At 37.3% G+C, this 22,816-nt stretch overlaps 1 protein-coding gene across 8 annotated transcripts in view; it reads left to right on the forward strand.

The window, feature by feature from the left end:
• Positions 1-22,816, forward strand: part of Fam13c (family with sequence similarity 13 member C) — a 117,059-nt gene that overhangs the window by 20,772 nt on the left and 73,471 nt on the right. For all 8 annotated transcript variants that reach the window (XM_071610736.1, XM_071610738.1, XM_071610734.1 and 5 more), the window contains one exon: positions 20,628-20,746. In XM_071610736.1, the coding sequence (XP_071466837.1) occupies positions 20,628-20,746 (119 nt within the window). The remainder of the gene's footprint in view (positions 1-20,627; positions 20,747-22,816) is intronic.

A 22,816-nucleotide genomic window follows, 5' to 3' on the forward strand; every position in this document is an offset into this window, starting at 1 on the left:
AATGATGCCAGTTTAAGTGTGTCTGAAAGGACTTTGAGGGCTACTGGATTGAATAATGTTTCCCCCAAAATTCATATCAACTTGAAACCTCAGGATGTGACCTTATATGCAAATAGGTTTGATCATTGCATCAAAGATGGAAAATTGGCTACAAAGTAGTTGGCAACCACATAGAATAGATAGTCTTAAAGTCTGGCTTTCTTAAGATGATATCAGCTGAGACCATGGCTGGATGGCAAGATGCAGAACTTGTTGACCTTTAGATCAGGTTTCTAACTAATAGGAATCCTAAGAAGCCTTGGACCACTGTAGCTGTGACCACAAAGACAGATGAGATCCAGACGAGATCTGATGCTAGTGGCAGGCATACTGTCTATCACAGGGGAGATAGGTGCCAAATCCTTGGAGTCCTCAAGTGCTGGCAGCAACATGGTATCTGTTGTCATTGTGTTCACTTGGATCCTGGTGAAGCACCTAAGGTGACTGAGGGATGAGAGTACCCACCTATACATTTGTTTGAAGGATTGAGGTAATACTTTTAAAGTTCTTACTATAGTTCTTTGTGTATAAATAACTATCAAATAAATGATAATATTTATTGAGCATTCATTTAACCTTATTAACTAGTATATTATATCCTCACATATTGTCACTATAGTAAGAATGAAAATGATAAGTTCATTTTTTCTTGGGAAAAGACAGATTTTTTTCTCCCCTGTGGCCATGGTGACCAGTAACCATCAGGACCTGTCTTATCCCTGTCTATATGGATCAGTAACAACTTGCTTCTGCAATTTTGCATGTCTCTTTAAGCTAGCCAGTCAGGGCATCTGCCAGCACATGAGACTGTAAAGCCCGACAATTAGCAACAGCTTAACTGTTCTAATATGCTTCTGCAAATCAGTCAGTCAACAATATTCTCACTCCAGCTTTGCTTCTGCAGCTGAAGGTCACCTGATGCCTCAGCACATTCTGAAGTCTGCCAGTCCCTGACCTCTAAGGGTCTTCAAACCCTGGGTACGATGAGCTCTTTGCTTAGTTTAGGTAGACTCTCTTAAAATGCAGCTCTCTTGGTTTAGCAAGCAAGAAATTCCACTTTGAGTTCATATATTAAGTTGGGACCTTTTTCTTCAATGGTAGAGATCTGTATAAAGTGATAAGGGAGTCACAAAGATGGGGCCATATGGAAGAATTCATATAAGAGGTGATTTTCAATCCAAATTGTGCAACAGGAGTCATCCAAGTGGAGAAAATGACAGGGAGGTTTCCTAGGTAGAAGGAATATACCATGAGTGAAGAGATGAGGGATACTGGCAGGTCAAGGGCTGCCACCTGATTTGTCATGCCTACACTGTGAGATGTGGTAAAGGAAGATAGACTAGAGAAGTTTGTTCTGGCTGCGTTGTAAGGGTTTTGGATTCCATTCTAAGGAGCTTTCTTGTTCTGGTGTTGCTCTAACATTTTGTTTGTTTGTTTTCTAAGTCCTAACAGCAGAGGAGACCCAACTTTTACCATAAGAGGGAGTTTCTTTTAAATCTTTGTATAGAGGATATTTTTCATTCCATTTTGACTGCCAAGCATCTGAACTCTGTTCTTGTGTTTGGAGAATTTCCCACAGGAGAAAATAAAAGCTGACTCCTTTTCTTTTTCCTTCCTTTGCTTCTGTAGAAGTGGAAAAGGCCAATATTTACTCTTCCATCTTCCTTTCAGATAGAACATGGGGGCAATCTAGGTTCTGCCATTTGGATGTACCTGCCTCAATCTTGGCTTAAGAGCATATGGCTCAAAGAAACTCCAGGGATGGAGTGTTTGCCATAAGAAATAAGATCTGGCTGCATGCAGTGGGCATGGTGGTACCCATTTTTCAGTGTGTGGTGAGCATTGGATACTATAGAATTAACAGTTTTTCATCAATCCTAAAATTTACATATTACCAACATTTTGATATCATTGAAATGAGAAAGCCCCTTAAAATCAGTGTTGTGATAGTTGATAATGTTATAAGAGTTGACAATAATGTTAAGCAGCATTATTTACTTAGACTATTATGCTATTATTTTACTTTTAAAGATTAATTATCAAAAAATGCCGTATCCAGATTAGATTAGTTCTGAAGCTAATTTTGTTTTTATCCTGGCCTAGCAGTCCAATTGATTGCTTCTCCAGCCCTTTGGGTTGTTCTGTAAGTTTCCCAATAAATTCATTCTTTGCTTAAATTATTTAGTTTTTCATCATCATGACCAAAATACCCAATAAGAACCACTTAGAGGAGGAAATGTTTATTTGGAGCTTATGTTTTCAGAGGTCCAGTCCATATTTGACTAACTCCATCAATCTGGGCCTTAGGTTAAGCAGAACAATATGGTGGAAGGGAGTGGCTTAAGAGCAGAACTAGCTCATGGCAGCCAGGAAGCAGAGAGAGGACAAGTAGCCATGGTAATAAGATATCATTCCCAAGGGTATGCACCCAGTGACCTACTTTCTTTAGCTTATGGTTACCACAACAGTCCATGCAAACTATGAATCCATCATATGGATCCACTGATTAGGTTACAGCTTTCATTGCATTTCTGAATATTCCTGCATTATATATTACAGGAGCTTACTGGGAGACACTTTCAAATCATAATAGTTCATTTCTACTGTTTAAAGCTAAGGATCTTGATTGATACATGATATCATTTTAAAATGTTTGAGAACTCCACGGTTTATTAATGTTTAAATGAAAAAAAATTTCTAAATTGTATTTGAAGACCTTAAAAGAGCGTACTACAGGGATACTGCTACATCGATGTTCATAGCAGCACAATTCACAATTGCTAGACTGTGGAACCAACCCAGATGCCCTTCAATAGATGAATGGATAAAAAAAAAATGTGGCATTTATACACCATGGAGTATTACGCAGCACTAAAAAATGACAAAATCATAGAATTTGCAGGGAAATGGATGGCACTAGAGCAGATTATGCTTAGTGAAGCTAGTCAATCCCTAAAAAACAAATACCAAATGTCTTCTTTGATATAATGAGAGCAACTAAGAACAGAGCAGGGAGGAAGAGCAGGAAGAAAAGATTAACATTAAACAGATACATGAGGTGGGATGGAAAGGGAGAGAAAAGGGAAATTGCATGGTAATGGAGGGAGACCCTCATTGTTATACAAAATTACATATAAGAGGTTGTGAGGGGAATGGGAAAATAAACAAGGAGAGATATGAATTACAGTGGATGGGGTAGAGAGAGAAGATGGGAGGGGAGGGAGGGGGGATGGTAGAGGATAGGAAAGGTAGCAGAATACAACAGTTACTAATAGGGCATTATGTAAAAATGTGGATGTGTAACCGATGTGATTCTGCAATCTGTATTTGGGGTAAAATTGGGAGTTCATAACCAACTTGAATCTAATGTATGAAATATGATATGTCAAGAGCTTTATAATGTTTTGAACAACCAATAAAAAAAATTTAAAAAATAAATAAATAAATAATATTTGATGTCCCAGGAAATTATGTTAATAACATAGTCAACAAATATTTATCGAGTATCTGTGTGATATGATAGAGAATGAGTTCTGTGATAGAGTAGATACCATGAAAATTTCATTCTAATACATATCTTATGGGCTTAAAGCCCCTGGCAGAGCATCCAGTGCATGCAATGAAACACTGGTAGATACCTTAACACCAGGAAATGATGTCACCTAATTTTGGAATCTCTTCTTATGGACTTTCTTCAGTTATTCTTAGTATAATTTCCGTGGTGGAATCCTGTCTCCCTTCAGGATTTCCTGTATCTTTAAGCCGTAGGGAAGATAGTTTGTAGTATGGATATGTGGCCTTTAAATCGGAGATGCTGTGATATCCATCAGCCCACCTCCAAATGTTATTGAATGGAAACGTTCTCGTGTTGAGCTCTTCTTCTTCCTTCCAGATAACCTCTAGGTTTCCAAATAAAAATCTCCTCAGAATGAGCAGTGCTCATTCAAATTAGTATTTAAATCTAATAATCCTTTCTTAGACTTTTCTCAGGTCCATATAAAGACTTTCCTACAGTGTATGTACCCTTCACTTGGAATATTCAATTCAATCCAAATGCGTCATCTGATCCTGTTGTGTAAATGGAAGCCCTCTTTGAAACAAAACCTCTACATAGTCTACTTTTGGCTAAAGAGTCTGTATTAATCAGCTTTCTGTCACTAAAAATACATGGATATCTGTCAGCCCAGCTCCAAATGCTGAACATTCCTCCTACTTTTGAATTAAAGAAAAGATTATTTAGCTTTCAGTTTTGGAACTTCAAAGGCCCAGATTGGGCAGTGTGGGTGTAGGCTTTCCTCTGGTGATAGCAGTGGCTGTAAGCACATTGTGGCAGGAATGTGTAGGAGCAAACTATTGCCTCTTGAACTGGAGCAGAGACAGAAAGAATAGGCAGGGTCCCACATCCCTCTCGAGGACATGCTTCCAGCAACCTTAAAACTTCCCATAGGCACTGCTTTTAAAGTTCTAAAAACCCTTCATCGACCACACCCTGGTGACCAAGCCTCTCTATATATCCCTTTGGGAGATACTCAGTAAACAAACCATAGCAGAGTATGATAAAAGACTTAGAGAGAGAAAGTCCTAATGGCTGTTAATTGGAGAATCAGACAGAGAATCTAAGATGAGGGTTGGCCCCTGTCAGGTCAGTCCTGCTTGTCTTGTCCCTTTACCTCTTACCCAAAGTCTGGCATCTTGGGTTCTGAAGATATGAATGGTGTATTACTGTTGACTTAACATTAAAGATTGGGCATCTTTTAATTACTGTTAAAATGGATGTGAAATCATAATTGTAAGTGAATATTTGAGATTGATAAGATACCACTATTTTCAATATATCTTTTTACATATCTTAGAAAATTAATCCCCAAAAGAAAATTATTTCTCATAATTTATTTTTAGTTTAAGATGGTATGGTACATAGAATTTCATTTCTATCTTAGTTTATTGTTGTCCCAGTTATAAAATGTTTCTTAAGTAATTTTCTGTGAAATTGAAATCCATCAAAGCTTTTCTGGTTTCTGAGATAATACTATTTCCCCTCTTTCTTCCCCTGTGTTCTGAAAAAAGATAAAACAGAACCATGTATTGTAATACTAGGAAATATCTGATGTTTCCACAGTCATTAAAAGGGGGATGTTCAAATGGCGTGATTCCCCTTTATGTTAACTGATCCATGTTTCAGGAGAACAGTTAGACTTGCCTTGAAATCCTCAATGACTAGTTCAGTGGCAGGGAAGACAGACATGTCCCTTGACAATACAGGAATGTGTTTAGAGCCCAGTGCTGAAAACTGTCAAATGTCCCTGCCTAATGCCGTGTTTTATTCAGCACTTGGATAGATTTCAGTGCTATATAAGAAAACCTAAAGCTGTCGAATTTAAATTTGCTCAGAATTTGTGAGAAAAATGTCTGGTTTGACTTTTACACAACCACCATCTATGAAAAATTGTTAGGCATAATCCTGATGTAGGCAAGGAAAAAAAAAACACTTAAAACTAATACTCTCCAAGTACCTAAATGCCCTCATTTAAAAACATACTCGATAAGTTATGCTAATGGATGGGAAAGCAGTTGAAAAGTTTACATACTGCCAATGCAAGCTGCTGTTAGTGTTTGGCAGTTTCTTATTTATTCAGTAAAACAGCTGTTCAAGGCCCTTCCTTAGGCCAAACTCTCTTAGCCTCATTCCAGTTACAGAAAAGAGCAGGCAAGCAATGAGAAACTGGCATTTCAGTAAAGAGATTTAGTAGTTCCTACTTTCCAGAAATAATTCAACTGGCATTTCCCTTGAATACGTCCCAATTTTTAGAGGTTTTATGTTGTGTGTGTGTGTTTGTGTGTGTGTGTGTGTGTGTGTGTGTGTTTCATGTTTCCTGAACATTCAAATGGCAGTGCCAGGCACTGGTGCTCAGAGGACCTGTCAGGACTGACTGAATGAATTGTCAAATATTTTTTATGATGCTGAAAAACTTTGAGAGAGTGAAAAGAAATGTGAGACAGACATTCTTCTTTGGGGTGCTTATGTTTTTAGCATGGAGGACATACACCAAGCACACAGATTCTGTATAGACTGCAAAATACAGTTGTAAAGGATTCAACACCACAGAAAATGAGAGTCAAGAAAGACACAGGACTGCTCATGTGGCCTCAGGAATGGGGGAGGTGGGACATGGAGTCAACCATCCAGGATCCCTGGGATAGAACTACAGTGGGAGTAAGGCAAATAATCCCTGGAATGAGGAAACTGCATTGAGAAAGCAAAGGGTATGGATTGAGGGATGGTTGGGGTACAGGGTCCTCCTCAAAAGATATTTTACATCCTGCAGTGCTCTTAGGCTTGTTGATTTGATCATTCATTACGAAAAGTAAGAAATGTGGGGGAAATCTTCACTGATTGTGCAAAAGCCTAGAACCTTATTCTTGCTTTGTGGTTGTTGATTCCTGAGTTGTGATCTATTTTGTTTGCTACTGTAGTCTATGGCTATTTTTGTCCCTGGAAGAGTAGAAAGTATTTCATAAATATTTGTATAAGGAGCCACCATAAAAGCACAGATTTTATTCACAACTAGAATTATAAAAGCCCTTTTGCCCCCCTCCCTCATTGAGTATGGACCTTTCTTTGAAGGTCCCTGATTCTCCTTGGGCTTAGCCCTAGTCGGGGAGCTTGAGCAACTGGGGTAATTGTTATGATGGTAATTTTGGATTTTTCTCATGACTGTTTTGGGAACTGAAGAGTAATTTGATTTTTGCTAAGCTAAATAAAATAAACAAGGGAGCTTGTGAAATGAAGCATTGAGAAAGCTTTAAAAGCAAAGAATAACTCACATATTTTAATAATTTCAGAAAAGAGCATGGTAGAGATTTCATATTAACAGGCTGTTTGCCTTGTCAGGCAAAAATGAATAAAAGATACTTTTTTTCAAGTAATTATCTGGAGTAAGAGGTATGTATGGGAACTTAAACATCAACTCAAAGGGAGACTATTTAAAAGTGTTTTTAATTGATATTAAAATCAGAAATATTTCCAATTTTTAAATTACAATGATCATTTAAGGTTAAAATAATTCACTAGCTTCTGTCACAAGCCTGAGATGCTGTGTGGATGAGAAGGAAATGCACACTTGTCAAAAGGACCATTTTTTCTTTCTTTGATATCTCTGCATTGTGCCTATGACCAATTTCTGATAGGAAGGCTTGAGCTTGTGTTGCCATATTTATAGGCACTGACTCACTCTCGAGTTGTCCCATTTAACCATGAGTTTTGATTCATTGCTTTGAAAAATGATTGTCTCTTTAAAAATTTAACAAGCTGTGAGAAACAGTGACACCTAGTTTGAAACTTTATAACATCTTAAGACAGGTTGTATTATTGAATGCATTTTTACTAATATTTAATGTTTTAAATTTTTTTACCCTGTTTTTTTTCCTAAAAATTCTTTAGCATTTCACTGAAATATGAAAGAGGTAGATCAGGCAATAAGCTTCCTCCTTAAACCTTCCATGACAACACACACTGCATTTTCTTTCCATCTGTCTTTCTAGGTCTTCTTTGAGGTCTCCTTTTCATCTGCCTGTCTCTTAAATTTTTAAAAAAGTCAGTATTCTTATTTTAAATTATAAAAGCAACACATATTCATTAAATAGGTCAAGCAATTGAGTAATTTATGAATCAACACATTCCACATTTTTAAAAAAACTATAAATACACAGTAATATTCACATCCTCACCATCCCCCCCACATTTGATCTTACTATCCCCTATTTTACAGCTTTATTTCTAATATGGCAGTATGTCACCAATCCCATAAATGTTGGCATTCCTCAGGGATTTCTCCTGGACATTCTTTCAAGTTTTCTCTTCCCTCTCTGCACACTGACTAGGTACCCCACTTGTGGTTTTAGTCACCCTCACACTCATTCCCAAATTTGTAATCCTAGCTTTGCTGTAAGATTCTAGCTCACCTATAATTTCCTACTGGATTCATCATAGGCACCTCATACTCCATTGCCCCTGAACACCATGTTTCATCTTGTTGCTGTCTCGGTGATGACAATAAGTCATTCCATTTTCCTAACTAGAACATTTAGCATCACCTTTGGTCTTTCCTGTTTTTCATTCAGTCACATCCTGTCAATCAACAGGCCTCTCTCTCTACCTCTTTAATCTTTTAAAGCAATTAATCTTTGTCCATACTGACAACCACCTCAGTAATCCAAGTAATGGCAGTTTCTTTCTTGGGAAGTCGTAATTGTCTAACTCTCCTCCTTTCTTCTACTCTTCCTCTTCACTTTGAAATTTACCAATGCACAAGCCTGAGATGATCTTCCTCTGGTGTAAATCCAAACATATCTTTCTTCTAATATTAAGTGACTTGCTATTGCCTTTAAAGAAAGCCCAGACTCTTCAGGACTTAAAGGTTTTAATACTTATAAGGTTCATGTGACATGTGCTATGACTGTGCCCTCCTTGCTCGCCTTGTTGGTCACCATCTCCCCTTTTGGCTCTAGCTCCAAAGATGGCCACACACTCTGAAGTCCTTGAACATGCTGTGTTCTCACTTTCACATGTTTGCCTTGTAGCATTCTCTTCCCATCTCTGTCTCTTCTGGGGTTGTTGCTTCATCCTAGTGATACTTCTCCTGTGACTGGGCTTGGTGTCATTCCTATATGTTCTCAAAGCATCTCACACACCTTCATTCTCTTGTGGCCTCAGTCGTTATTGTACTATAGTTGCCTGTTTATGGTTTGTGTTGCCTACTTTTCAGTGCCATTCCCATCACCATTACTAGATTGTGAACTTCCTAAGGGCAGAACGAGGAAAAGAACAGAATAGGTACTCCATAGAAACAAATGACAAATAAATACAGCCAGAATTCCAGGAGGCCCATAAAGCTGTAGGGATGGTCAGTTCCTGAATCCTTAGTTAATAGCAGTCAAGTCTAGAAAGCCTCCTTACCTTTGAGGGATTGGTCTGGTTCAAAGGTCAGGGTAAGCACATTTCAGTGCTTGGGCCTGGCAGTTATACACACCAGTACTACCCAGGAGTGAAGCAACGTGATCATGACCAGAACTTGTTGGCTTTTGTTTTCCTTCATGCTTCATTCTATTTGGGGCATTCTGTAGACTGGATGAAGTATTATAATTGCAGAGTTGGAGGTTCATACAGGCTTAATTCCTCTGTGGGGCAGAAGAATAAATGTAAAGATTCTAGGAAAGAGGTAGTAAGATTTGGGGTAGCTCATTATTAGAACACCCAGAGGTTAATCTTGCATTTCACTTAGCTGATAAATCCTGCCCCTGATAGCATCTGTGTAAACTCACTGAAGAAAAGACTTTAATTACTTTATGAATCTCCCTCACTTATGAGTCTCTGTGTCTTTAGCCACATGCTGCAGAGCAGAAAAAACAAATACCATTGAAAATTCTTATTATATTGATTTTATATTTGAATAACACCAGCCCCAGCTGTTATATTTTGTTAACTGTGACTGTGTTCACACTGATTTCCTTGGGAGCACCTCTCAGTTTTTTTGTAAACCTGGGTCATTGAAACAGCAGGAAGAGCTTTGAATTTGGGTTTAGGAGATTAGGGTTTGGAACTGGGCTGTTTAGCTCAGTTAAGGAATACAGAGTGGTCCTAATTTATGCAATTTTAAATTAAGTATGGGGTTTAAAGTAATTGTCTCTTTTAATGGAAACTACTTGAAATAATGAAGGTCCCCTCAAATTAATGAAAAAATGGTAGAATTTCAAGGCTAATGGATCTATTGAATGATAAAACTGTATTTCATTGAATCTTTTCTACTTTAGCCAGAAAACAGAAATACCTACTATCTTCTGTCCTGGGAATAGTCTTAAAATACATGAATATTAGCTATAATTTGCAAGTTCTTCCAGAAAGCATTTCTTGCATGAAAGTTCATCTTTCTGGCCTAGGGAACTCATCTCTCTTCTTCATCATGGAGAAAACAGGCAGACTAAAACACACCTCCTAGTTTTCTTTTTGTTTCTTTTCTTTACATGACAACAGAATGCATTACAATTCTTATTATACACATAGAGCACAATTTTTCATATCTCTGGTTGTATACAAAGTATATTCACACTGATTTGTGTCTTCATACATGTACTTTGGATAATAATGATCCTCACATTCCACCATCATTTCTAACCCCATGCTCCCTCCCTTCCTCTCCAACCCCTCTGCCCTATCTAGAGTTCGTCTGTTCCTCCCATTCTCCCTTTCCCTATCCCACTATGAATTAGCCTCCTTATATCAAAGAAAACATTCAACATTGTTTTTTTGGGATTGGCTAATTTAACTTAGCATTATCTTCTCTAAATCCATCCATTTACCTGCAAATGCCATGATTTTATTCTCTTTTACTGCTGAGTAATATTCCATTGTGTATATATACCACATTTTTAAAACCCATTCATCTACTGAAGGGCATCTAGGTTGGCTCCAAAGTTTAACTATTGTGAATTGTGCTGCTATAAACATTGATGTGGCTGTGTCCCTGTAGTATGCTGTTTTTAAGTCCTTTGGTATAGATACTTCTATATTACAAATTCCAAGGAGATCCTACTTTGTGGACATGTATGGATTATGAAACCATGCCTCCCTTCAGGATTTATTTATTGAAATAATGACTATGGTAACCAAAAATTAGTTTCAAAAATAGATCTGAAGAAACTGTTCATACTGGTCAGAACATTTTAAATAATGGATACATGTTTCTGAAATTAGCTCTTTCAGGGCCTCCTTTACTCCAATTATGGCACAAATGTAATAATCTAGTAGTTCTTTTAATCAGGAGATTAAAAAAAGTTTTTAAGCTTCTCCAATCATTCAACAGAATATTAAGTCACTTTCACAGATGTATGCAGGTTTGAGGTAAGAAGAAAGCTAAGGTGATATAGTATAGAGTAACTTCATAGTAACTTCATAGCACTTGTTTATCTTAAAGGTCGACTATACATAGTTTTCCAAACTGTCAAGCTATCAACTATCGTCATAGTGGTAAGAATTGGGACTCTTTGGCGCACATGCTCTGAAAATGCAAAGCATTGCTATTAGCATGAAATGATTAGTTATTGAACATTTTCTTTAAAATACAAGATAGCAGTTAAAAAAATAAGTATAATCAGTTTTAGAATAGAATGAACAAAGTGTGAGAAGATAAAAAAGATTCAATATTTTGATCTGCCACATCTCGGAAGGAAGATTTAGAAGATGCATATATCTTGAGATCCAAAAGTACCATTTTGACTTGTCAAGCAAGTCAAAAAACTGGGCAAGTACAGAGATGAAGATGTAGAATGCTCCCTGCCCCCCGTTATGGATTTGTACAAATTGGGGAACTTGGGAGGTTCTGAAGCAACAGCCATGCCATTGAAACAAAACTAGATTCTCCCAAGTTCTACAGGAGTCACCTGAGCTCATTAAAATCCCAACAAGGATGAAATGTATTTCATCATTCCTGCTTTGGGGAAGCTAATTATTCCTTAATTAAGCTGGGAATTTGAGCCTCTCAAGTTAATTCCTTTCCTGTTGTCATTGTGCACACTAGTCACTCCTCTGTGCATGGATCAGAAAATAACCTAAAAAGTGTGTTTCGTAGGCAGCGTTCTAATGGAATATCACAGAGCTTAGTCAATTTGATGGCTTATGGATATAGCAGAACTACAAAATCACTTGGCTGAAGCTGGACTTGGGATATATTGGGGTGAAGTAGAAGAAGATGACTGGGAGCAGGAAAAGATATACAATGACTCTTTTTCCAAGTGGCCATCCAAATTCTCCCTGGCCAGGTGGCAGGCAGGAAGACCAGCATAGAAGAGAGGGGTTAGGCTTCTCCTTCCCTCGTGTTCGTAGTCAGCTTGGACCTGACTGTTTAAAAAAAATGCATAAATACAGAAGTAAGAAAATTAGAGTGTGCCATCTTATACTTTAGTCTTTGTCAAATAGTAGATTTAGAATTCTTTGGAGGAAGGCGTGTCTTATTCACCTTTACATAACCTCCTCAACTATCAAATGCCTGCTATGCAGTAGTGGATTTTTTTTTAAGTAAAAAATGTGTCTCAATTATTTCAGAAGAAACACTCTAGTGTTCTAGAATTTTTGAGCTAGGTGTTACACCTAATTCTGAACAAAGATGTGATGAAGCGTAAATGGGGAAGGTAACCAAATGCATTGTTTCTTGTTCGTATGTTGTCACCTTTGGAGGAGAGACAGGACTGGGGATAAAATGTTAACTCCCAATCATCCTGAAGTGTATTATATACTCTGATGACTTTGTGACTTTGTTCGATAGCCCTTGTTAACCTTGACACTGATCAAACCGTGGAGTCCAGCTGGAACAGATGTGGGATAACCAAGGGAGTGAGACCTGGTCTCTCCTATGTGTAGCTAAAGCTTTTTAATGGAAGCAGATACATTTGAGTACTATTGTTCTTGTTTTGTATTTTTCCTTTCCCTATGAATAAATTATGACTAGCACAATACCTTTGAAAGTTATTGTTCTGTTAATTCAGTATGATGATATTCCCCTTTTCTTCTGCTTTCTTCTTTGAGGGAAAGTATGAAATTATTTTTAAAAACTAGTACAGCTTAAGGGTTGGGTTTTCTTCCCTTATTGCTTTTGAGGCTTCCAGATTGGACTCTTTTTTAAAATATTTATATTCCAATTTGTTATAACAGCAGAATGCATTATAATTCATATTACACATCTAGAGCAAAATTTTTCATATCTCTGGTTGTATACAAAATATATTCACACCATTCATGTCTTCATATAGGTACTTTGGGGGATGATGGCCACCTCATTACACCATAATTTCTAATCCCATGCCCCCTACTTTACCCTCCCACCCATATGCCATATCTAGAGTTCATCTATTCCTCCCATGCTCCCCCTCCCTACCCCACTATGAATCAGCCTCCTTATAGCACAGAAAAAATACGGTATTTGGGTTTTTTTTTTTTTTTTTTTGGATTGGCTAACTTCACTTGGCATTATCTTCTCCAACTCCATCCATTTACCTGCAAATGCCATGATTCTATTCTCTTTTATTGCTGAGTAAAATTCCATTGTGTATATATGCCACATTTTTTTTAATCCATTCATCTACTAAAGCACATCTAGGTTGGTTCCACAGTTTAGCTATTGTGAATTGTGCTGCTATAAACACTGATGTGGCTGTGTCCCTGTAACTGTGTTTAAGTCCTTTGGTTATAGACTGAGGAGTGGGATAGCTGCGTCAAATGGTGGTTCCATTTCCAGTTTTCCAAGGAATCCCCATACTCCTTTTCATATTTTCATACTGCACCAATTTGCAGTCCCACCAGCAATGTATGAGTGTACCTTTTCCCCCACATCCTCGCCAACACTTATTGTTGTTTATATTCTTAATAGCTGCCATTCTGACTGGAGATGAAATCTTAGAGAAATGCAAATCAAAACTACTCTAATTAGTAGTGATGATGAACATTTTTTCATATATTTGTTGATTGATTGTATATTGTCTTCTGATAAGTGTCTGTTCAGGTCCTTGGCTCATTTATTGATTGGGTTATTTTATTTTATTTTTTTTTTGGTGCTTAGCTTTTTGATTTCTTTATATACCTTTATAACCCTAGAGATTAGTGCTCTATCTGATGTGTGAGGGGGAAAGATTTGCTCCCATTCTGTAGACTCTCTATTCACCTCACTGATTGTTTCTTTGGCTGAGAAGAAGCTTTTAGTTTGAATATATCCCATTTATTGATTCTTGATTTTAATTCTTGCACTACAGGAGTCTTATTAAGGAAGTTGGGATCTAATCCGACATGATGGAGATTAGGGCCTACTTTACATTCTATTAGACTTAGGGCTTCTGGTTAATTTGTAGGTCTTTGATCCACTTTGAGTTGAGTTTTGTGCATGATGAGAGGGGTTTAATTTCATTTTGTTGCATACAAATTTCTAGTTTCCCCAGAGCCATTTGTTGAAGAGGTTATCTTCAATGTATGTTTTTGGCACTTTTGTCTAATATAAGATAATTGTAATTTTGTTTAGTCTCTATCCTCTGTTCTGTACCATTGATCTACCAATCTGTTTTGGTGCCAATCCAAGAGCAAGGTAGATTTTTCCATCTTCTAAGGTCATCTTTGATTTCTTTCTTTAAGATTCTGTAGTTTCATTGTATAGGTCTTTCACCTCATTTGTTAAGTTGATTCCCAATTTTTTTCTGAGGCTATTATAAATGGGGTAGTCATCCTTTCTGAGGATTTGTCACTGATATACAGAAATGTATTTGATTTATGGGTGTTGATTTTTATATCCTGCTACTTTGCTGAATTCATTTACTAGTTCTAGCAGTTTTCTGGTGGAACTTTTTTAGTCTTCTAGGTATAGAATCATATCATCAGCTTTTTGATTTCTTTATATACCCTAGAGATTAGTGCTCTATCTGATTTGCTCATTTGAGTTCTTCTTTTCCTATCCATATCCCTTTAATTTCTTTCATCTAATTGTTCTGGCCAGTGTTTCAAGAACTATGTTAAATAAAAATGGTGACAGAGGGGGCATCCCTGTCTTGCTCCAGTTTTTAGAGGGAATGCCTTCAATTTTTCTCTATTTAGAATGATATTGGCCTGGGCTTAGCATAGATAGCCTTTAAGATGTTGAGATATGTTCCTGTTATCCCTAATTTTTCTAGTGTTTTGAACATAAAGGGGTGTTTTATTTTATGAAATGTTTTCTCTATGTCTATTGAAATGATCATAAGGTTCTTTAAGTCTATTGATGTGATGAATTACAGTTATTGATTTCTGTATGTTGAACCAACCTTGCATCTCTGGGATGAATCCCACTTCATCATACTTAATACACTATGTTTTGATATGTTTTTGTATTCAATTTGCCAGAATTTAATTGAGAATTTTTGCATCTATGTTCATTAGAGATATTGGTCTGAAGTTTTTTTTTTTTTTTCTTTTTTTTTATGTGTCTGCCTGGTTTAGGAATCAGGGTGATATTGGCCTCATAGAATGAGTTTGGAAGTGTTCCCTCTATTTCTATTTCCTGAAATAAATTGAAGAGTATTGGTATTAGTTCTTTAAAGGTCTGGTAGAACTCGGCTGTGTATCCACCAGTCCTGGGCTTTTCTTAGTTGGTAGGCTTCTGATGGCATCTTCTATTTCATCACTTGATATTAGTCTGTTTAAATTGTGTATATATCATCCTGATTCAATTTGGGCAAATCATTGACTTACAAAATTTCTCAATGCCTTCAATAGTTTCTATTTTATTGGAGTATAAGTTTTCAAAATAATTTCTAATTATCTCCTGTATTTCTTTAGTGTCTATTGTAATTTTTTTCATCATGTATGTTAGTAATTTGAGTTTTCTCTCTCCTTCTCTTCATTCGCATAGCTAAGGGTCTGTCAATTTTATTTTTTCAAAGATCCAACTTTTCATTTTGTCAAGTATTTTAATTCTTTTATTTCGATTTCATTGATTTCTTTTCCAATTTTAATTATTTCTTGTGTTCTAGTGCTTTTGGTGTTCTTTTTCTAGAGCTTGAGATATAACGTTAGGTCATTTATTTGTTGACTTTTTCTTATTTTAAGGAATCAACTCTTTGCAATGAACTTTCCTCTTAGTATTGCCTTCATAGTGTCCCAGAAATTTCAATATGTTGTGTCAGTATTCTCATTTACCTCAGAATTTTTAAATCTCCTCCTTGATGTCTTTTGCAACCCATTGTTCATTCAGTAGCATATTATTTAGTCTCCAGGTGTTGGAGTAGTTTTTATTTTTTATTTTATCATTGGTTTCTAATTTCATTCCATTATGGTCATACAGAATGCAATGTAGTATCTCTGTTTTTTTGTATTTGCTAAGAGTTGCTTTGTAGCATATTATATGGCCTATTTTAGAGAAGGATCCATGTGGTGCTGAGAATAAAGTGTATTTGCTTGTTGAAGGATGAAATATTCTATATATGTCAGTTAAGTCTAAGTTATTGATTGTATTATTGAGTTCTATAGTTACTTTGCTTAGCTCTTGTTTGAAAGATCTATCCAGTGGTGAGAGAGGTGTGTTAATGTTACCCAAGATTATTGTATTGTGGTCGATTTGACTGTTGAACTTGAAGAATTTGTTTGAACATAGATGCTCCATTGTTTGGGGAGTATATATAATTATTATGTCTTGTTGCTGTATGGTTCCCTTGAGCAGTATGAAATGTCCTCCTTTATCCCTTTTGATTAACTTTAGCTTGAAGTCTATTTTATTTGATACGAGGGTGGAAACCCCTGCTTGCTTCTGCAGTCTGTGTGAGTGGTATGATTTTTCCCAACATTTTACCTCCAGTCTGTGTATGTCTTATATCTTTTCCTAATAGATGAGTCTCCTGGAGGCAGCATATTGTTGGGTCTTTTTTTTTTTTTTAAATCAAGCCTGCTAACCTGTGTCTTTTGATTGGTGAGTTTAGGCCTTTAACATTCAGGGTTATTATTGAGACATGATTTGTATTCCTAGCCTTTTTTGTTGTTGTTATTTAATGACTTGGTTTCTCCTTTGATTAGTTTTTCCTTTAGTGTAATACCTCCTTCTGCTGATTTTCATTGTTGTTTTTCATTTCCTCTTCATGGATGTTTTGTAGTGCCAATTTTCTAGTTGTAAATTCTTTTAACTTTTGTTCATCATGGAAGGTTTTTATTTCATCATCAAATCTGAAACTTAATTTTGCTGGATACAAGATTTTTGGTTGGCATCCATTTTCTTTCAGAGCTTGATACATGTTGTTCCAGGATTGTCGAGCTTGCAGATTTTTCAACCCAGACCCTGAAGTTATCCTAATTGGTTCCCCCCTATATGTAATGTAACAAAATTGGAGGAAAAGGGAGAAAAAAGGTATATACTACACAAGTATAATATACTATTAAGATGTCCCAGTCCTCAAAATCCTAATTCATGCAAAGTACTTGGTTTCACATATGTTGGAGATGTGAGGGTGGGAGAATAGAAGAGGAGAAGACAAATCTCGAAGGAAGAAACCAGGATTATTAATTTTTTTGGTTGGAGATGGGTATCTTTCCTGCTTGTCTTCTCATCTAATAGGTGGGGTTGTCTGTTAGCTGATATCTCCGCCCTAAGGATGGTGAAGGTAACCAGGATGGGGGCTAGTCCTGGTGCAAGGTACCTGGAAGTGAGGTGTAGCACCCACCAGCCCCTTGAGGGAGACTGCACCACAATAGTCTCTTTTTGGATCCGCTCATTTGACTTGAGCACCGGGTCCTGTCTCCCTATCTTGCCTCAAGATTTCCCAGTTCCTGATCTATTAGTCTCCACACTGTTGCAACCATTCCCTTTATCTTAATAGTTCCCAATTAATGGGCCTCTCTCACTGGGGCTTCTGTGGGCAGTGCCCTGGTCCCACTGAGCTGTTTTGTGTTAGGCAGTTACTGTGTGGGATTACAGGACACTGGGGAGAGGGAGGAGTTGGAAACCGGATACCTGGCCAGCTGGAGTTCCAATCTGGAAGCTGCCCCCCCCCCATCAGAGATGGCGAGGAAGGGCACCTAAGATGGAGGTGGGCTGCTTCCCATGGTGGGGTGTTGGGTCGAGCGACACAAAAATGCTGCCTCCCTATGGCCCACCATCTTAGATCCCCCAGATTGGAATCTTGCAATAATTTTTTCTGGGTTTGTTTTTTTGACACAACTTACTGTGTCTTTCACATGCCAGGCTCTACCAGGCATGATTTGTGATTTCTTGATGCCAACACACAGATCCTTTCAGACTTTCAACTTTTTCATATCTGTACCTTAATATGTATAGGTGCATTTAGTGTGCATTATTTTCTGCTAAAATATTATTTAATCAAATAGATGGTGTTTTTTTTCATTATTGGTATCTTAGAGGAAAGATTTACTGCTGTGTGACAAATAACTCTTAAATTTAAATTAATAACTACTTATTACATTTCATAGTTTATGTTGGTCAGCAGCTTGGGACACAAGGAGGTATTATCTCTGTGATGTCTTGGACCTTAGCTGGAAGACTTATGGACTTAAAGTTACAATCACTTAAAGCCTTATACATTCCCGTGTGAGATTTGCTGAGGTTATTGGCTCACACAGGGACATTTAATGAAGAGATAATGGAATAGAAGCGACTAAATGGAAAATCTTTAATATTTTTCTTATAAACAGAAGGTTTTTCCAAGCTCATAGGGGCTTTGAAGGAATTCACTCATCATTTTCTGATAGAGGCTAGATTTGAGTTTCTGATTGGAGGGGATTTTGGAGATCTGAACTTTGGGGTGTGATCTTTGGACATTGGAAAGAGCAACCTGTCATTGCCATCCTGCATCTGTTTCACATCAGAGCCTACTTTGTTCCTCAGTGTTCATGATGATTTTCACTCTACTCCTTACTCTTTCCCCATCTCCACACACACTTGAGGTTTGGAATTCTTAGTGCCTAAGGAAGCATGATAGTGGCATTTTCGCTGCATTTGATTTGGCAACTTGATTGTCAGCCATCTCCAAGTACTCCTTATTCACCATCTCAGAAGTTCTCCTCTTGCAATGCTTTGAGATCTGACCAGATTAAGAGACTACTCTCTTCAAATTCCCTCTTATTTATCTCTGAGATAAATTGTTAGATCTAAGGGAATCCAGCAGTGAGTGATCTCTTCTACCCTTCTCAATGAGTTGAAGGCTCAAAGAATTAGATGAAATACTGTCTTTGGAAAAACAAGCTGCTCTTTCCTAAAGAGGAGAGTTTTAATAACATGTGAATTTTGTGTTTAAACTTTTTTAGAGACTAGCAGGGTAATTTCTTAAGGCCTTAAGTCTTAAATTTCTTAAGTCATTGAGGCTGTAAATATGATGTTTAATATTAATGTTAATATAGAAACCTTTAGGTCTTTTGCTGAAATTAGGTTAAGCATTTCCTTAGCCCAAGTTTTAGAATGTTGATTTTTTTTCTAAGGGAATTTTATGTATCTTGAGGCCCAATATATCTCAAGGAATATTATCATCATCAACAGTTTTGATCTGCTATATATTCTAGTTGTCAGGCACTAAAACAGCTGTTAATCGCATCTTGTTTAACAACCTTGTGAGGTTGGAAGGAAAATTCCCATTTTATAGACGAGGATACTGAGGGCTACATAATTTAAATAACTTGGCCAAGGTCACATACCTAGCGAGTAATAAGCAAAGCCATCTTACTTGAAATCATTGTGTGGGGGAAGTTGGCCAGTGTTTGTGTAGCTATAGAATTTCTCACAAACTACTGTCTATAAAACTAGATATGTTCCACAAGTGGATGCTTGTGGAACATTTCATGTAAAGAGTCTTTGTCCTGAATAGGGAGGCCTGGAAGTATTACAGTTCCTAATAGATTTAATTCATTCCTTCCCTTCAACTCTCCTACCAATCCCACCATTCAACTTACCTTATGTGAAGGCATTTGTAAGATTTTTGTTTCAGAAGTTTGTGATGATGACTTGGCAAATAACCCCACCAGATTATTATAGTATTTTAGAAAAATGACTTCTTAGACGTTTGACACATTGTCACTTGTATAGACTTCAATGCAACTCCTAGTACAAGGGCTGGGGATCTATTTGTCAACACAATATACTATACAAAAAAAAATCATTGCACTTGTCAAACATTTTGACTATATGGTGGTAACCATCTGGATTTATGGAATTTCTCATGGATTTTCATTTTATTATCTTGTTTATTAGGTAAAGAGGAATGTCTTATTCTAAGAATTTGGAGGTTTGCAAAGTTTCAGTGGTTATAATAATTGAACTGCTAGACTTTTAAATCTTTCATTTTATAAGTCTTTGTATTAAATCCAGACTATTTTTAGCTGGGTGTGTTTATGATATTCTCCAGTGTTTAGCACTCTGGAGTTTTTCTAAATCAATGAGTGGATTGCATCATGGATGCCCAATGTGGTGGTTTTTTGGATGCGGTGTAGCCAATGGCAATAGTTATGTGTGAAAGGGGGACATATCAATCATGTTTGGGATTTGGATTTTATAAAATGGGTTGTTCCTTAGTTAACTCAGATTAACTTAAATTTCTTATTTTAGAAAATCCATATGGGCACCCAAAAGAGACAAAAATGACATCTCCAGAGTTAATCATAGTTAACATTTTGATTTGGTTTATCCCTGTGTAAATGTACATTCACATAGGTTTGTCTTACAAATATTAGCCTATACTATAAATATTCTATAAATTATATTTTCAGATGTAGCTATTCATTAAATTGTCTTCTATAACATTATCTTTAATGCCTGTAAAATTCTACTGGGTGGCTATTTCAGAACTTTTGGACATTGGATTTTTTTCAGTTTTTTTTTTCTTTTCTCCTATAATCTTGCAGCAACTGACTGATAGAAATATTTTAAATTTTTGACCACTGAATTTCTCCCTTCCCACACTATATTCAGTAGAGTGTGTGTGTGATATGTGGCTGCTTCTCTGCCCTAAGAAGGCCCCCAGCCACAGAAAGCTGTGGAACTGATCTCTGCTGACAGCTCATCTACATTTACAATTTCTTCTTGTAGGAGACAGAGCACGTGGGGCCCAGCCAGTTGGAGTGCCAGGGCAGAACAGGAACGCCAGTTCATGAGAGTCCACAGAACAACACCTTCAGGTGTCAAGAAGCAGTTCGACTTCAACCAAGGTGGGTCCTCTGTTGTCAGGAGCTGCACTGTGCCTGGAGTTTGTTTTCCAAAAGTACTAACTTGTGTGATGCCACCACCATACAGTCAAGGCTTTCTGATCTTTGGCATTCCTTATAGTCTGAGAAGGGGCAAAGAGAAACGTAAAGATCTACTTTCCCTTTCTATTTGAAGATAATCAGCGTTAAGATTCAAGGAAGAGTGGAGATAGGTCCTCCTTTGGGGGAGAAATATTGATTTAATTTATTCTGCCCCTTTCATTTCATGGCAGAGGGATTAGATTTTCTTCTGGGATAATGACAAAATAGTGACGACTGCGTACACATCATGCCAGTTACTTTTCAACTCTGATCTCATTTAGCCGTCTATACTTGCTGAGAAAGCTAGTCACTCATAGTTCCATTTTGTGGAGGAGGTTGAAGCTGAGAGACATTAAGGCCCTTGCTGGAAACTGCACAAGATAAAAGACTGAACCAGAGGTAGGAGGATCACAGGTTCAAGACCAGTCTCAGACCTGTCTCAAAAAATAAAAAGGTTTGATGGTAGAATGCCCCTAGGTTTAATCCCCAGTACTGTGCCCCCTCCAAGAAAAAAAGGCTGAGTCAGAATTTGAACCTACAAATGTTAGAGTGTGGCATGGCAGGTATAGTTTCTAATGCTTCTATGCTGACCCAAGTGTCCAGTGACCTTAGTTCTGAAGTAACCCATGGCTGGCCTTTGTAGCCTATCAGATCTGCTGGACCCAGGGTAAGGATGTGGGTGGAAATCTGCCTGCAGAAAGGTTGGCATGACGTTCTGATGGGAGACTGGCACTGCAGCTGTCTATGGAAAGTCTCTTCTGAAAATAAACAGAAGAAAGAATTCAACTGTGAGTTGTGTCAGCTGTTTTTGTAGGATCTTGTGTGTGGTGTAATCATAGCCCTCACTCAGTGGAAAGGGAGTGTTGTGCCTCTGAGTTTGACCTTTAGATTTTTTTTTTTCCTAAGGCAGCACAGTCTAAGTGAACCAACTACAGAGAGATTGGCTGTGCTCTATAATCATGCTTTAAAACGTTCAGCATACTAAATTTAGAATCCTAGAACCCTAAAGGGTTGGTGGGGACCTGCAAGGAAAAATGACCCACTAGCCAAGTGAATTCACAGGCACCTTCTGAACTCTCCTCACAAGTTGCTATCTCTTACCTGTTTATTCTTATCTGACCTTAGATAACACCTGTTGGACTCAATCATATCATTTCCTCATGGATAAGAATATTCTCCCTACTATTTTAGGCCTAATTGTAATTAAAATACTTTTAGCTGGCTAGAATCAACTTAGGCAATGACCCTGTCTCCCTGCACTAGCCTGAGGACTGCATCTCAGCAAGAATAAGGTCAACTAGTTCCCAAGCATATTTCAAAATAGTATAAGAGCAAAACAAACACACAAGACCCAAAACTAAATCATTCAGGCTTGTGTGTGGAATGTATGGCGGTCCCTTGGGGGTGGACATTCAGCAGAAGCTGATAGGGAAAAATGGTATTGGCAATTAACTTTCTTAAGTTTGCTTAAATATGTCCTATTGATGGTAGGGATGCTAACGATAATTTTAATGTTGTCAGAGGGCAAGTCTGAAATCTAGTAAGATTCTGTGGCGGAGATCATTCATATGAGTAGTTAAAAGCAAAGAATATTGATTTTAAGATAGAATTATTTTAAATATTCCATTATTGGGGTGGGGAGTTGTACTTTATTCAAATCCTCAGATTCATAGTAACCTGCCACAATAAAGAAAGAAAATGCACACCCAGACACACATAGGTTGGGTAAAATTTTAGGAGGTTCCTGTACCTTCTCTACATAATGGAGGGGAAAAATCAGGTATGGAATGACCTTTCTCATTAAGTCTGAGGACCAGAACATAGTCTTATTGATTGGCAGCTTCTCCTTATACACGCAGATTTGGTTTGTCTACAGCTAACCTTTAACAAACCTTTATAAGATTCAAAATACTTTGTAATCCTTTTCCTCTTCTAGCTCCCAATGCCCCACTTTTACGATTTTCATACAATCTAGGTTTCTGAACTAGCAGC

The sequence above is a fragment of the Marmota flaviventris genome, chromosome 4 (genome assembly GCF_047511675.1).
Source record: "Marmota flaviventris isolate mMarFla1 chromosome 4, mMarFla1.hap1, whole genome shotgun sequence".
Classification (NCBI taxonomy): Eukaryota; Metazoa; Chordata; class Mammalia; order Rodentia; family Sciuridae; genus Marmota; species Marmota flaviventris.